We start from the raw sequence: 17,488 nt of genomic DNA on the forward strand, positions 1-17,488 counted from the left end.
GTCAGCGATCAAATAAATCTTGTTCAACAAGATTAGTTTTTGTCTTATGCTTTTGCACAAAAAAGACAACCCCATACCTGACACAGAAAAATACATGCATGGAGCTACTTTATTGTCTCCAAGCGTGCATACCAACTTTGTGAAAGTCAATATTCATATACGGCTAAAAGTTTGCATATCTGAAGACAAAGGACAAGCTCTCCACTAAAAGTTTGCCATGTGGTTTGTACTCTCTGATTTGCATTAAATGTAATGGGTATAAATAGTTGAGAAGTCTTTCTTCTCAGTAAGCACCTTCTTCTCAGTAAGCACCTTCTTCTCATTCTAACTGTCTTATCTATTGTTCTTATCTTTTGTGCAATTTGTGTGTTTTTAAGATTGTTTAGATTAGATCTTAACCTTATCTTCTTCTGCAATAATCATGTATATTTTATATTGATCTTCTTTTATGAATAAACGAATTTAAAAGGTGAAAATTGTGTGCTTGTATTCATCGTCCACTTCCTATAAACTGTTACCTTTAAACTCTTATAGATATGTTTGGGACCAACAGGGTTTGTGGTCAATCTTATGCTAATCTCTCGCTAATTAGCGACAAATTGACCACAAACCCCATCCCTCACTAATTAGCGATGGATTGACCACAAACCTCATCCTTTGCTAATCCTCCATAATTATCACGGATTAGGGATGGATGGGATTTGTGGTCAATCTCTCACTAATTAACGACATATTAGGGCCGTCCCAAATACCCAATTTTCTACTAGTGAAACAACCCAGTAAGCATTTATAAACGACCCCTAAAGTCGGCTATAATATTATTCTATATCTACTAGAAAGACATGTGAAACCAACAAGACCTTTCAAATTAATTTCAATCATAAACACAATACATTGATCAAGAACTTTATCTTTATTCAAAAGCATATAGATTAATTCCAAATTTATGTTTTTATTTAAAATCGTTGATTCTTAAAAAATAGACTATACGATGATCATGATATAACACACACCATCTCCTACAAAAATCACACGAAAGCACACCAAGCCATGGAACAACAATACGACTCACTCACACAGAATCCTCACTTTTGACGAGGTTTGATCCTTGACCTATTGGGTGGCCAAGGATGGTCTCTGCACCATGTTTTCATAAATCTTTATATGATCGATTAAGAATGTATGGGCACAACAAAGGGAAGTTCAAGATCACCGTTGTCAACGACAAATTGCTTTACGACTTTCTTAGAATTCATAACAAAAACGATCTCGTACGTGCCCGGAAAACCTCGAAACTTGAATTCGCTCTGATCGTCGACATGCCCATGAGCATGAGAGAGCCATTCTTTCTTGAGCTGAAGAAATCGATTCCCGGCTTCATTAATCTCACCTTCGGCATTCACTAAATGCGAGTTTTCTCTACTCATAAACAATTCCCAGAACCCCCAAATCATAATCCCTTCAACAGCAGGATGTGCAAAAGCTTCTCGAAACATAACCTCCAGATCATCGGCTCGAATGTGCTCATTGATCGAAGAAACATCAAGCTCTGTGAACCAAATCGGGAGTCCGAGAACTCCAAGTTTTTCGAGAGCCGAGTAAACAACGGGACCCACAGGACTATCAATATGTCCTTGAATTCCGATCCCTCCGACGGGTGCACCCTGTTGTTGCAGATCGAGAATCTGAGCAATGTATTTCTCAGGTGTCGATCGTGTATCACACCCGTCTTCAATGTGGTAATCGTTCACAAACAATATAGTTGATGGGTCCAATTGGTTTGCAGTTTTGAACATGTTGGCTCGTGTATCTTGACCTAACCGGTCTGGGTAAAATGATCCGTGAAGCATTTCGTTGTTCACATCATAATGCTTGAACTGACCTTTGTATCGGTTGAGCAAACTGGTCAATCGGTTTTGTACTGCCGTGGTTAGGTCCACTTTATTAAGGTTTTTGACCCAATCTTGAACTGTGTTATCGACATCCCAAAAGATACAATGTCCACGAGCCGCAATGTTGTTATCGTCACATAGCTTCAGAAGCTCGTCAGCATCTTTGTAGTTTAAATTCCCTCGTTGTGATTCTGTCCAGTACCATTTCAGCTCATTTCCAAACACCGCCCAGTTGAAGTTCTTCACTAAAAAAGCAACGAAATCTTCATTGTCGATATTCGTGCGGCTAATGCACGAACCGATCGGGAAACTGTTTCTAGTTTGTTTCACTGCCACCATTGTACCGTGCATATTGCTTGAGTCGAATTTTAGGGTGACATCTCGTTTACGAATCTATAGAGGAACCACATTTCAAAGAAAACATCGATCATTAAGCACTACAATAAAACGAGGTTTGTCGGACGCCAAAAATGTAATTGTCATAATGGACTGCTTTATGTTACGAATATAAGATCAAATAATAAACCACAAGGGTGGTGCCTTATTGGTTTGAGTTCGGCTCCAAATGTCAAAAGTACTAGGAGGTCCCAGGTTCAAATCCAAGGAGGAATAAAAATCCCCTTGTGGCCACGGAGGTTCAAATGCGGTGACTCTGGACTATCTGCAAAGCAGGTGGTCTCCCTGGGATTAGTCAGCTCGCATAGCGGGTTGGATATCCAGGTTAATAAAAAAAAATAATAATAGTGTGCCATGCATGTAAAAATGTTTTTTTTAAGTATATAAATTTATATACGACAAATATAACAAATAAACTTACATACCTTCCTTACCTTTGATGAAACATGTAAAAATGTTAGCAATAAATTTATAGGCATTTTTGGCTTTTCAACAAATTTTCATTGGATACTTCTAAAATTAAAATGTCCTATTAATTTTATGGCATTATTTAAAAAAGTGTCTTAACATACTAATAGAAAGTGTCCCATTGAAAAACCAATACAACATAAATTGTCCCAAAGAAATTGTTAAAATGTATTGCAATGCTTTTATATAGGGACACACTATTGTTGGTATAAATTAATTTATGACGATGTTTTTGAAATAAAATGTCTTATTAGTTTTTTATACGACATTATTTAAAAAATTCTTATAAAAACAAATGTCCTATAAAAATATATGTTCATATGACATTACTAGAAAATCTCAATACGATACTTCATTTTAAAACTGTATAAAGAACTTGTTAAAACATTCTATAATCTTATTGCAATACTTTTACCTAGTACACACAATTATTTTGTACTATAAAGGAGGACAATTTCGACATTTTGGTGGTCCAATAAACCTGATTTTGTAATAGTGTCTAGTTTGATTAAGCCTAGAATTACCTTATCGGTTTGTCGCTTTAAATGCTTGAATCTCGCTTGACGATCCACAGCAAAGATCTGAAGTCCGGCCACCATGAAACTAATTCCAGCAGCTGGACCTTGAATATAAACCATCACTTTTGCCGCTTGCTTTTCGATTCTAAATGACCCACAAATTTCATGCCACCGATAAGCATCGTTGATCTCAACTTGACCACCATTGACCCACTGGCTATCGACCCCAAGAGCCACATTTACGTTCTGAGGACCAGTGGCTCCAGGACCTAGTCGAACCCAAGCCGATACTTGATAGGTTACATAGAGCTTAACTTTGTCTGTGATCATCTGGGCTGGACCCATCCAAGTCTGAGTACGATTAGCCGTTTGTATACATCTTCCGTTTAGCGGTTCATGAGGGCCGAGGGTGTCTCTTGCAGCCGGTGGGAGTATACGAGGTGAACCACTCACGACACTTAACATGCAGCTACCAAGCGGAAACCACCCACTTGTTCCATCTCTAAGATTACTATTCGCGATAATGTTAACTCCATAATCTAGATTCTGTAGATTTAAAAAACAAAAAGACTCCGAGATTTGTCAAATTCTGAATTCTATGAGGAATCCTTAATCGAATCTTGAAACCAATTACACTATAACAACGATTAGATTTATAAGACACCTAAAATGTCTAAACGTTTTAATAGAATACTTTAGAGGACTTGGGTTTATAGAACCAAGCAAAAAGATATCATATATAAAATCATTATAATAGGTTTATATAACATTTTAACAAGTCTTTTGTGACGCTTTTAAAATTAAGTGACATATTAGTTATTTTATCCAACACTATTTTGAGAAAGTGTGCTAAAGAATAAAAGGTTTACAAGACATTTCTCATAAGTAACTAATGGTGTTAATTTTTACCGGTAAGTGTTTGATAAATTGGCCCCAAGTGTCCTATAAAACCCTATTTTGTTGTATTGCTAAATTGCAAATCCCCTTTTAACACTTATATAAATAAATTAGTTGTTAGCCGATAAGTTGGCTAATAAGTTGACTATTATTAGATGATAAGGTAACTTATAATTAGACCGGTCATGTTTGATAAAAATCAGTATATGTTAGAGCATCTCTAACAAATTCTTTAAAATTAAGAAAATAGAGGTTGTGTTATCTATAATCTTATCTAAAATAGAGAAAACAATATAACATTTCAAGTTTAGAGAACTCTCTAAAATAGAATGTGAGGATCAAGAAGGATTTTTTTCTCACCGATGAAATTTAATTATAGTCATTTTATATTTAAAAAAATTAATAAGTATATTGGGATGGTAAAACTATAAAATATTTTAATATTTATTAATGTTAAAATCTTTAAAATAGAGAAAGATATGTTGGGTTTATCAGATTTATTCTTTTTTAAAATTTTAACTTTTGACTATTTATTTTACAATATTTATAGATAAACTTTTGGAAATGCTCTTCCATGACAACGTAAGTCCTAAAAGACTAGGTTTTCCGTCAATTACATAGAAGTTAAGGGGATAACCTAAAAAAAATCCTCTAGGTTTGAAGTAAATTTTAAAAAGGTGGGTTATAAGATAGCTTATCAACTAAGACTTTTTCCGTAAGCTTAAAAACAAGCTATCAACTTGGCTTTAAAGCCGAAATACTTGTGAAAACGTTTAAGAAATAGCTCAAAACGAATTACAAAGTGAAATTTCAAAGTTTAGTTAAAACCTCGATGACAGGCGGAGGTGAAGGAGGTGTTTTCGCAGCATGCTTAACCATTAAGCCATCGAGGAGAATATCAGTGCCCGAAGGTGGACCTTCGAGATAAATCACTACTTTTGACGGAGAAGCGTTTAAAAGAAACTTTCCTTGCAACTGCACCCAATCCGAATCCGTGGCTTGTGAGCTTCAGTGCCAAAAAGAAACAAAGATAAATAAAGACGCAAGCCAAAAGATGCAAGAGATGGAGATTGTGAGAATGAAGGAAAACCAACCTTGCAATGCCGATGTATTGTTCACGGGAATCCGGGGTTTGGACCCACAACGTAGCTCGAATAGTGGAGCCAGTAACTTTATTGCCAAATATTCTCACGAAAGCGCTAACCTCGTACACAAGCTTTCTTTGAACCCTTCCGCTGATATCTTGTTGAATCCCGTTCCAATTTTGTGTGCGTTCGGTTGCAGATGCAAACAACTTTCCGGATTTAGGAAGGATTTTGCCATCTCCCATGGAGTCGTGTAATGCAATCTTGCATCCCCTTCCGGACCAGTTATTAACTCCATCTTCAAATTCGGGGTTCAATATGATGTTCTCATCTTCGGTAGAGATACATGGTGCAGTTGTATCCTATAATTAGATTACAAGACCATGATTGATATCAATAAGGTTAAGTTAATTAATGGTTAACAAGTAATGGTAAAAAACTTACGTGACATAAGACCAACACCGATTCAATGAGAAGGTTGATACCCGGAGCCGGCCCTTCCAAGTAAAAGACAAGACGATCTGGCTTATCCGACAACACGAACGTACCTTCCAAGTTCTCCCATTTGTCTCTAGAAACACTAGTCCTGCAATAATGGTAACCCTCTATCAAACTCAAAGCAATTAATTAACAAGACTTAATATAAAAAATTAATTAAATGATTGATGATCATTAATTTACTTTGCAATGAACAAAAACTTGGTATCTGATTCTGAAAGTTGTTGGTATTCAAGTTTTAGGGTCGCAATGACATCAGCCTCGCCCTCAAGACACTCCCCAGAAACTCCAACCCTTGCAGAAACCGTGTAACTGGAACCACACGAAATTTTGGTCGTCACATCTTGTTCCAATCCTTGCCAATGGTGGTTTCTATTTGTAACTAGAGCATGACGGTTGCATGGTTTTCCCTGGTGTTCTTCAACCACAAAGGCATCACAACAGTTTGCATACCACGAATCCAAACCGTTACGAAAGTCGTGGTTATCGATCATATTAGAAGTAAGCTTATTACTATTCGACTCATTATTACGTGTCTGCAAGCATTCAGACCAACACAATTAATATTTATCTTGATTCCATAAAATAAGCAAGCTTATAACTGAGCGAAAGAAAAAACACCCACCTGAGAGTGAAAACTATGATTGGCATTGATCACTGATGATGTGATTGGGATCTCCATTGATGCAGTTTCTTTCAATCTCTGCAATGAAAAAGGTGAAATTTTTAAGGTTGAATCCAGAATGAAAAGCAAGAAATGGTTTTTTACCTGTAAATTAATATTGAGCTGTTTAAGGATGGTGAAAAAAAATGCAGACAATTTTCCCATTTTTATAGGAATATTTTGAGTAAATGTTAAGAAAATCCTCAACAACCAATCAAATTTTCCTATAAAACCCCAAGTAAGTTGATGAAAAGTTAATTGTTGATGGGTTTCCTTTATCTTCAAGTTAGGGTTATATATATTGTATGCTTGAATTGAACTAGAAGATTTGGTGGAGGCTTTTTTTGTGTGTGTGGGATTTGCTTTAATTGTGATTAGATTCAGTACTTGGTTTACAAGCCATGTCATTGAAAAGATTAGGTAAACAATGACTTTCTGAAACAGAGTCTCCATCTGGGATTTTTTTGGGTTTTATAGATTTTTTTTTGTTTCATTCGTATGTTTTTGTGCTTGTGCTTTGTTTTACGTGCTCTCGTGTTTATTTTAGAGTTCTTTTTATCAACGGAATGTTTATTTTAGAGTTATTCATCAAAATAGCTAAAGTCATCCTCCTTTGTTCATTCTTTAGATTAAAATTGTGCCATTATTTGTGAACTATGCTTTTATTTTTGTATTGCTATATACATACTTTATTTTTATTATTTTTAGGAGTGCACTTTTTAAATGTTTAATCGTAATCAAATGTTTAATCATAACAATGTCTTCCTCTTACTTATATCATATGTATTGTCTTCATCCACTTTGTTCTTGAAGATCCATTTAATGCCAATAATGGTTTTTTTTGAAAATGGGGGAACTAATTCCAAACTTTGTTTTGTTTAAACTATACTAGCTAGTTCATCTTGCATGGAACTGAACCAAGTGGGATTTTTAATGCTAACTTTAATCCTTTAGGTTCAAAAAAGGATAAGAAGCTCACACACCTGCACATATTATTATGGGAAAAGTGTAAAAAAATCAATGAATTTTAGTGTTTAAAATAATTAAGTTCTTGGATAATTTTTTGGAATAAATAAGTTTTTAAACATTCCAAAACCTATTAAATAACTTATTGGACTTTTTAAAACCTGTTAGATACATTCTTGTAACCTATAAAACTTGTTAATATGATAAAATAATAGAAAACATCTGGAGAAAAAAACCACAATGAACTTTTATATTTTGAATGATTAAGTTTATAATTTTTTTATAGCTATATATAGAACTATCTACTTTATACCTATTAAATTAACTAATAAAAAAAATCTATGTCATTTAAGTCCCTTATTAGTCTACACACACTCTAATTTCTTCTATTTTATTTTTAAATTTTTTTAATTCTTATATAGCAATTAAAATAATTGTAACTATTATCTATACTATATTATAAAGCATTAGACAAAAACTCTTAAAAACCATTTTTTATACACGAAGTACTATTTATTGATGCATATTACTTAAAATTAAAGATTATAAGTAAATTGTACTGGGTAAGTATAACTTATTAAGCTCTATGTTTGAATTCGTATAACTAACTGTAGATAAATATAATTAAATAAACGATAAAGTTCTTATTTTAAATATAAAATCTAAAATATAATTAGAATAATTATTGAGTTCTAACAGAATACTTAGTTATTATCTTCATAAAAATTATATTGATAATTAAAGAATAAATTACTCCGTCATTCAACCTAAATTAAATTGTAATAAAAAATTGAATTAAATAAATTACACAAAAAAATGAAAACTTTTATATATATTTTTCAATTTTTATGATTTCTTTCAAATTTATATTTTAGTAGAAAAAACATTATTGATTGCTTAAAACCATATAAATTCGTATTATAACATCGACAAAAACCAAAAAATAAAATAAAACATTAAAATCAAAATATATCTCGCTATATTGCAGGAGTACCTTCTAGTATAATGATAATAATTTAATTTTCAATACAAATATGTTTTTATATGTATTCATAAAAGTTGATGGGTTTTTGTTGTTGTTTAATGATGTTAAAAATTGACACGTCCCGTTCTAGAAAACATATTGAATGACTGCTTTCTTTGACATGTCAATCCACGTTTCCCGACGGTCCTCTACTAAATTCCAATATTATCCTCAACCTGAGATTCACAAACACAACTCAAGGAACAGATTCCTTGACATCACCTCCCAAAATAGTAATTTCACATCTTAGTCAAATAACGGCACCTTCCGCCGGTCTTAAAACCACCAACAGCAAGCTCCAAACTCCTCATTAACGTGGTTTGGAATTTGATTGCATTCATTTTGTGTTAATTAGTTATTGGAATCAATGGAGTCGCAGAAGAATTTGGAAGAAAATGGTGATGTGAAAACACCAGATGTGGACTTTACGAAAATGACGACAAAGAGAAGCAGAACTGTTGAATTTCAAGAAATGCAGTAAACAACAAATGAATGACAAAACTGACTTATTCTTATTAGCAAGTTATGACTCTTTAAATAGTCGTACAAAAGAAAGAAATGACAGGTGTTGAAAAGAAAACAAAGAACTCTAGGACTGGGTAAACCCTACAAATCAGGGATTTATTCAACAACCTCTTTTACCAGGTACCACTGCAAGAAAAAAGAGCTTTAGAGAAGAAACTTTCAGAGAAGCTTTTACAAGTGTATCTAAAGCTCCATTATAGAGAAGGTTTTAAATGACAAAAATGAGAAATGTAACTAAAGGTTTGACGACATTTAAAGAAGGATTTATATGCTAATTATACGATGTAAGAAATGTCGTTAAAAGTTTTAGAGAAGCTTTTTATAAAAAATGTCTCTAAAAAGTTACATCAATTTTTAGGAACACTTTTTTAAGCTTCTCTAAAGATTAATAAAAAAATTAAGATTATTAAAATTAAATAAAAGTGTTTAGCTACCTTTAAAAATGTATCTAAAAGATTTATATTAAAAAATAAATTAAAATTAAATAAAAAATATATGATTTAAAAGATTTATATTAAAAATAAATTAAAAATAAATAATAAATATAATACTTTTTTCTTGTCTCAGCATAAAACCCAAGAACATCAATTTTTTAAGCCCAACAATATACATGTATAGGTTCTATTTTTATTTGGGCCTAAATATAATGTTATCAGTCTTCACTCAATTCGTCAATCTCAAGCCTTCACTCAATTCGTCCTCCCTCGCCTCTCGCCTCTCGCCTCTCGTCTCACTGACGAACGAACTCACGAACATAAACCAATTCACGATTCACGAATCGGAATCGCAATCGGCCTTGACTCAATCGGCTCTCGCTCTCTGCCTCTCTCGAGTCTCGACAATCGACCGGCTCTCGCTCTCTGCCTCTCTCGAGTCTCGACAATCGACCGGCTCTCGCTCTCTGCCTCTCTCGAGTCTCGACAATCGACCGGCTCTCGGCCTCTCGCTCTCGCATCTTGTGACTTGTGAGGTTTAGGGTTATTTACTTCACTTATTTTATTTTTATGTTTCTAATTCTTGTTTGATTGCAAAACCTAAGTATGAAGCTGTGAAATTGGTCCTCTGTGGTTTGTCATTTGTGTTTCTAGCACTGTCACTGATTCACTGTATGCATAATGTTAATGTATCATGTATGCCTAAATCATAAAATTGAAGCCCATTTGTGACCATTTGTTAGAAGTATTAAATGGATGTTGCGTAGGATGCAAATGAAAACCAAAGAGAGGTTAGACCTCCAATTTTCTGAATTTTGGACATTCATCAGTACAACAAAACATGCCTTTTAGGACGCTCAACCATCCTTAGACATTCTGACTTTAAAGGAACTGGATTCCACTCCAATCTCATGTTTGGTTTAAAGGAAAATCTGGAATTGAAATCCCATAAACCAAATGCTCCCTTAGTACATTCAACTAAAATCATGCTGATGTTTGCTGAACTTTTTCATATACCTCTTGGCATTTTACTATATAAACTTATGACCATTAGACAACCATAGGTCTACAGACATACTATATTTTAGCAGTATCGATCGTATTTTGAAATGGATTCAATTGCTGATGCTCATATATATATATATATATATATATATATTATCTGAATGGATCTTGTTAATCATGTGCAGACCAAAATACACAAGCTTATACACCCACCTAAGATTGAAATGGAGAAAAAGGGTGAATCTAAAATTCCCTACAAGATTCTACTAGCATTTTCTGGCCTGAAGCAGGCTTTGACAACTAACCTTGGATATAATCGGAGAGTTTCCGAGTGTCGAGAGGCTGCAAAGATCGTTCTAAAGTAAGATTCAGGGATTTATGACGTTCCACTTCGCTGCCAACTATTCAATTTCATGACAAAAACTATTTTGCATGTGTACTTTTTACAAGGCAGCTGGGAAAGAAGTTGAGCCTATTTTATCTAACGGTTAGAATTGTGGCATTTGATTTAATTTTCTTTACACTTACATACTAATTTTTGTAAACTTTTGTTACAGTCGAACGACAAGACTATACGACTCACAAGGTTTTTATATATTTCTTTTCCTTAACTTCATGCCACTAAAAGAAATTATCTTATAGCTGTTGCATTAAACCCTGTCTACAAAGTGATCCATTGACTTAATACATGCTAATATGTTATTCTTTCTTTAAACATTTATGTTCTGCAGTCCAAATTAGAAGCAGATCTAGCTAGAAGAGCAAAACACTACTTTTCTGAGAACATGCGGGTTATTAAAGGTTTTACGTTCTCCCATGCTAATCACGATCACATAGCTGCAGATGCACACACCATCTTACTATAACCATCACAATTGGAAGGTTGAAGTTTCTTAAAGTATTATTCTTTAAATCTTTTTATCTTATAATTCTTAAAATTTCTTAAAGTTTTTGGACTTGCGTTAGTCTACACTTTGTGATAAGCATTCTAAATTTCAAGTATTTTAGGGGCATTCTGCTCTTTTTAATTTGATAAATTTGAAGAACGAGCTAAATTTGAGAGGCTGGTTAAAGAAAAAGGACAGGCTATTGACCAAGTTGTCTCAAGAGGTCTTCTAAGAGCACTTGTTATTACTCCCACCAGGTATTTTTAACATGTATTTTAGAGTTTATTATACACCATAACTAGATAATAGTTTTTTTTTGGGGGCTAAAATGCATTATATTTTGGCTTCCATTTGATTGCGATGATTGGAACTAAGAGAGTGTGCTATCACTCTCTAGTTTCTAATTCATTTGCATGCCTGTTATTATCCTAACCTAGAATATAGTTTTTACATGCCTAGTCGAACAACATTGTCATTTTTGTGAAGTGATACAACTTAAATGATATCAGATGTTCAAAGCATATGAAGAGTATTGACTATTATCTTCTACTAAACTTGCAATTATAAAAAATTGGCTTTGTTGCGTCATAGAAGCTAAATCRTGATGGTTGTAACTCAAAATCAGAAGCAAAAAAAGTTAAATATGCCTCCAAATACGAGATAATTTACTGTATGCAATATTAACAATATGTGATGTGATATTTAGGTGTATATATACAACATATAAATGTCAAACAGGTCATATTTTTTTGTGTGAAAATGAGATATCTCATTAACATTTATGTTATTAATATGTTTTGTTTTATGATTTCTGTTGTATTAATGCTACCTTTCATTATGGATATGGTGGTTAGTTTTCTTAAAGGTAGGCCACTTCTGATTTTGTTCACGAGTAAAATTAATGAACTTGAAGGATGTACTAGGGCCTTGTGAGTTATCTTTGGCAGATTTGCTATTTCTCAGCTTTCCCTTTCCTTTGTCCGAAGATTTCATCGATGGTGGAACATCAGTTTTCATTGAGGATTTAAAGTTTTTAGGCTTTTTATCCTTAATGATTTCTGGTGATTCACATACTATTTCCTCTTCAGATTCCGAATCAAGAAAGTCTCTTGTTGATTTCTCAAAGTCAAAAATATCATGAGTGTCTAAGGAAGGTGTGGGCCCAGAGGTCGATGCTTCAGGGTGATCTGTTTGAGATTCCATTGTTTCTGACTTGGACGAATTCCCAATGTTACTTGGGCGGATCATCGATTCATCAGCTGATAGTTTCTTACTCAGATCCTCATCGACAGTACTTGTTGATGAAGTGGGGTTGACAATAAGAGGATTTGATTTGGAGGTGTCGTTCCACTCATCAGAATTCTTACATGTACTATTCTCGTACACCATGTTTTCAAAATCCTGTCTCAAAACGACAGTTTTTCCATCGACTTTAGCTCTTTTAAAATTTGCTTTCGATTTCGAAGTAAAGTCGGGTTTTTGAACGCATCCAAGTTTGAAAGTGGACTTAAGGGTGGATTTATTAGTTTCAATGAAGGAATCCATTTCATTGAATCCAATCTCTTGAGTGTCCATTTGACTGTTTAACTTTTCATAAACATTTTGGGCATCTTTGTACTTCTTCATCAGAAGTTCATTGGTTTGAAGCTTCTGGTGAAGGATCTCTCTTTCCTTTTGAATGAAATCCTTAAGAGCAACTGAGTTTAGTCTCTCTGCCTTGGATTCTTTTAAGGCCTTAGTTTTCTTTTCTAAGTCCTTAGATATTCAATTGTTTAGTTCCAGAAGTTTTTCTTCCTCTGATTTCTTAAGTGTGGTGATGCGAGTCTTTCCCTTAGCAAGTTCGGCTTTTTTTTCGGTTAGAAGATCAGTCTCTCTTTTGTAGAAACTTGCTTCTTTTTCCGTTTTTAGTCTTTCAGATTTTTCAAAATTTAATTTCTCTTTCAATTTAAAGAAATCCTCTGAAAGTTTTATCACCCTTAACTCTAGCTCAGATGGAGCAGAGTTGGTTTCATTGGAAGTAGACTCACATACCAGATCATCAGAGTCGGAGGTGGATTATGCAGTAGATGTGGCCATCAGACAGATGAGTGCTTTATCTTCTTCATCGGATGAAGAGTCGGATACCCAATTTTCTTTCTCAGCCATCAGGCTTCGCTCTCTTGGATTGTACTTGTATTTATTTTTGTAATAATCGGCATCCTTTACCAATCGTCCTTTGCACTCTTTTGAAAAATGACCAATTTTCCCGCATCTAAAGCAGCGAAGGTCATTTTTCCTTCCGTTTCTATCTTCTTTCTTGTCCTCCCTTTTGTCCTCTCTCTTTTCTCTTTCTTCTCTTCCGTTTTCCCTTGATAGAATTTCGATGGTTTTTTCTCATGGTATGACTGGTACTTCTCCTTCTTGAAGTCTCTTCGTTCATAGGTTCTCTTGATGAACTTCTTTTGGAACTGTGTTGTAATCAAGGCCAGCGACTTAGCAAAGGCTTTGATATCATCATCTGATTCAGATGACTCGTCTTCAGATTTCGATTCTACCACCATTGTTTTTTTTCCTTTCTTCTTGTGATCTCTGGTGGAGGTCCTTGATACTTCCTTTTCATCAGCAGCAAGAGCCAGAGGTCCACCGATGGATACTTTATTCTTCATTATGTCATTCTCTTGTGCTGCAAGCGTTCCATATACATCATGAAGTGACCAGCCGTCTAGGTCCTGATTAGGTTGAAGGGACATTGATAGCTGAGTCCATTCATCGCCAAGACTTTTTAGGAACAAAACATTGTTTTCTTCCTCTGTTCTGGAGATATCTTCTCGACGACATTGATTAATCAATGTGTTGAAACGATGTAAGTCTTCTGTATTAGTTCATCAAGAAGAGCTTTAAAGTTGGTGTATTCGTTGAGACATTGTGCTCTACGATTCTTCTTTGTTTTAGCTCCTCCTACCAATTGGTTCGCAAGTTCATCCCACAATTCCTTTGCTGTGGAACATGCATCAAGGGATTGAAAAATTTCATTAGGAATGGCCATGATGATTAGTCGCTTGGCCTTCTTGTCAATTTCCACACGCTCAAAATCGTCTTCATCCCAGTTCTTTTCATCCTTGGGCATATAATAAGCAGGATTTTATGTTGTGGTATTTGTTCATGGGACTCTTGGGACAAGAGTCTGTGGAACGTAAGGACCCTCCATTACAGATCGCAGGAGGTTTCTGTCCATCCCTTCCAAGAAGTTTACCATCCTTATTCTCCATTGTGGGTACTCTTCTCGTTGAAGAGTTGGAGGCTTGGTGAGGGAGCCAACACTGTACGCAGAATTCCAGTTGGCCATTGAAGATATGAAGAGAGAGAAATGAGTTTTATGGAGAGATGATGAAATGAGAGATTTTATTGATCGTTTTGATTGAGATACAATCAGTTGCTCTGATACCAATTGTTGATCCTAGATCTCTCAATAACACTAATAAATAGATTATGAATAACCTAAATAAGTAGTGTGGATGAATAAAATGAAGAATACTCAAGAACAAAGAATGTGTATATTCAAAGCATATACTTGAGCATTAAAGATTCACTTTATAAAATAGAATGCCTAAAAACTCACTCCAAGTCTTATTTTACAATAGGCCTAGCTACCTATTTATACTAGCGGTAAGAAGATAATTATCTAGTAAAACTATCTAGCCAATCTTCTAGGAAAGATAATGTTTATCTAAAGTATGGATAAACTATAAATCAAGATAAACTTAAAATCCAGCTGTCGATTTGTTATCTCCAACTGTCTTCCATGGGATGTTAATTCAACCTTATCTTCATATCTTCATCGCATGCCTCTGGTTGAACTGCTGAAGAAAACTCTAAGTGTTTGAGCAGAGGGGTGATGAAGATGCTCTTTCCATCGCATCTCTGGTCGATTCATCGACCCTCTGGTTGTTCTCAAGACTTAGTCAATTCTGCCTTAACGTCTTCATCGGTCTTCTGGTTCTTCATCACTTATTGTTCTTCATTACTTTTACATTTATGAATTATGGGGTCTAACATTGGCATAGAGCAATCTTAGACGAATTGATGGTACCTCAAAAAATTGCTACAAAGATTTGTTGTGACAATAAATCTGCGATAGGTTTGACTAAGAACCCCTTCTACCATGGAAAGAGTAAGCATATTCGTATCAAATATTATTTTATTTGAGAACTTGTCGGCAATGGTGAGATTGAGATTGAGTTCTGCAGCTCCAAGGATCAAGTTGCAGACATATTCACAAAGGCTCTCCAAGTTGGTAACTTTAATCGTTTGAAAGAAGATCTAGGAATGGCTCCCGTCTAGCTTACGGGGGAGTATTGAATGGTAAGCTAGACATATTGTCTAGTATTAGGAGTTAAGTCTGAACAGTTGTAACTCAAGGGGTGCATCAGTTGTAACAATTGTGTATGTTATGAACCGTTGCCTTCCAAAGGGTATGGTAGTTATGGCCATCTACACACACACACACACACACATATATATATATACTTATGTAAACTGTTGTATTTAGTATGAGATTAATAAGAAAAGTTAAATAGTTTTCAAGTATATTATCCTTTTCTATTACTCTGTTCTATCCCGACAGTAACGGATACTTCATCCCACGGGGAAGATCATTGTTGGGTTCACTTGGTAAAAACTACTTGTCACCGCCACCCACCCTACCCCACTACTAACCACCATGCCATTACTGTTGTCATCACACCCACCCACCCTCGGTCACTCACTACACATCCCTGCTACTACCGTTACTGTCACGCCCCTAACCTAACCCCCACCACCACACCATTATTGTCGCTATGCTGCCACTCACCCCCACCCCACCCTACTCCACCCCACCACTAACCACCATGCCACTATTTTCGCTGTTATACCCATCCACTTCCAGCCACCATCATACCACTGTCATCGTCATAACTGCCACCCATCCCCACTACCCCACCCCTCACCACTATTGTCGCTTTCACAACCGCCACTCACTCGCAACCCACCCGACCCCAACCCACCACTAAATACCATGCCACTATTGTTCTCATTATACCCACGCACTCCCAGGCCCAGCCACCCGACCACTATCTCATAATTATCATCGTCATATCTACCATCCCGCTACTTACCCCACCCACCCCCACCTTATCCAAACCCACCACTAACCACCATCCTACCACTATAGTCTTCACCTGCCACCCACTGACCCCATCCCCAATGCCTTGCCCCACCCTACCTACCCCAACAACCCCACCTATTGTGGGGCGGGGGCGAGAGTGGTGGGGGCAAGGTGATAGTTGTGATGAAGACAATAGTAACATAATGGTTGGTAGGGTGTGGGTGGGGCGATATGTGGGATGGTCCAAACAAAGACGATTGTTCCAATTCTATTGAGAGATTTCATTCTAATTCCTACCAAGCAAATGCATGGTCAAATTCCATCAAATTCCATTCCAATTCTTTCAAAGTCAAATTCTTTTGATGAATTTCAATCCCATCAAATTCTATTATGTGAACCAAACACCCCATAAGGTTCTAAACGGCGAGTGGCGTGGTGTGAAGGTGAGGACAAAGGAGTGACAACAAGGCCATGGTGTTTTTCAAGGTGTGACTTATAAGGCAAATCTGTATATCATATATAATTTTATATACTTGTATGTGTTTGTGTTTGTGTTGTGTGTGTGTGTGATGTTTTACTATTAGTTTAATATAAGACCATATTGAAGACTAAAATTAAAAAGTAAACCCTAAAAAGGTTAAAAAATAAAATAAAAAGTATAAAAGTATAAAAAAAATGCCTTAAAAACATCATCACACGCCGTAATGGTAACATGGTGTTGGAGATGAGCGTTGCACCACGCCTTTTAGAACACCGGTAAAAACAATGTTGGAAATCAAAATTGCAAGCCCTTTTCTATGTTTAGAGCACCCACATGGGGGCTTGCAAATTGAATTGCAAAACCATTTTTGTCAGACATTTGCTGCACACTTGCTGCCATGTAGGATTCAACTTGCAAATTTTGCAATTCAACTTGAAAGCCACGTGGCACCAACCTCCTCTCCAAAACTATTTAAATAAACTATTTTTAATAATGTTAATATATTTTTAATGTTAATAATTTTAATAATGTTAATGTATTTTTAATAATTTTAATAATGTTAATATATTAATATATTTTTAATAATGTTAATATATTTTTAATAATTTTATAAATTAATAATG

General features: G+C 35.1%; 2 protein-coding genes and 1 long non-coding RNA gene across 3 annotated transcripts in view; 2 read left to right on the plus strand and 1 right to left on the minus strand.

Moving 5' to 3' along the window:
- Positions 1–897: 897 nt before the first annotated feature.
- LOC112509003 (endo-1,4-beta-xylanase A-like) lies at positions 898–6,583 on the minus strand. Its single transcript, XM_025113870.1, has 8 exons — positions 6,524–6,583; positions 6,380–6,457; positions 5,938–6,290; positions 5,701–5,842; positions 5,266–5,618; positions 5,000–5,177; positions 3,281–3,820; positions 898–2,285 (listed from the first exon to the last, which is right to left on the minus strand). The coding sequence occupies exons 1-8, from the start codon at positions 6,581–6,583 to the stop codon at positions 1,173–1,175; spliced, it is 2,817 nt and encodes a 938-aa protein (XP_024969638.1). The 3' UTR covers positions 898–1,172.
- A 3,988-nt stretch (positions 6,584–10,571) lies between these two features.
- Positions 10,572–11,176, plus strand: LOC112510530. The gene is made up of 3 exons (XR_003068948.1): positions 10,572–10,859; positions 10,930–10,958; positions 11,104–11,176. It is a non-coding gene; the product is annotated as an uncharacterized LOC112510530 (long non-coding RNA).
- Positions 11,177–17,096: 5,920 nt separating this feature from the next.
- Positions 17,097–17,488, plus strand: part of LOC112509004 — a 6,064-nt gene continuing 5,672 nt past the window's right edge. Inside the window, exon 1 of the mRNA XM_025113872.1 lies at positions 17,097–17,140. Within this exon, the coding sequence (XP_024969640.1) occupies positions 17,097–17,140 (44 nt within the window). The remainder of the gene's footprint in view (positions 17,141–17,488) is intronic.

The sequence above is a fragment of the Cynara cardunculus genome (assembly GCF_001531365.2).
Source record: "Cynara cardunculus var. scolymus isolate 2C chromosome LG 3, CcrdV1, whole genome shotgun sequence".
In the NCBI taxonomy this organism is placed as follows: domain Eukaryota; kingdom Viridiplantae; phylum Streptophyta; class Magnoliopsida; order Asterales; family Asteraceae; genus Cynara; species Cynara cardunculus.

What these genes read in the sequence shown, in the direction of transcription:
- LOC112509003 (XM_025113870.1), bottom strand. Translation starts at nt 6,583, where the DNA reads ATGGGAAAATTGTCTGCATTTTTTTTCACCATCCTTAAACAGCTCAAT. An exon ending in CACCTCCGCCTGTCATCGAG is followed by an intron (nt 3,821 to 4,999) that starts GTTTTAACTAAA and finishes TTAAATCTACAG; the next exon opens with AATCTAGATTATGGAGTTAA. An exon ending in TAAAGCGACAAACCGATAAG is followed by an intron (nt 2,286 to 3,280) that starts GTAATTCTAGGC and finishes GTTCCTCTATAG; the next exon opens with ATTCGTAAACGAGATGTCAC.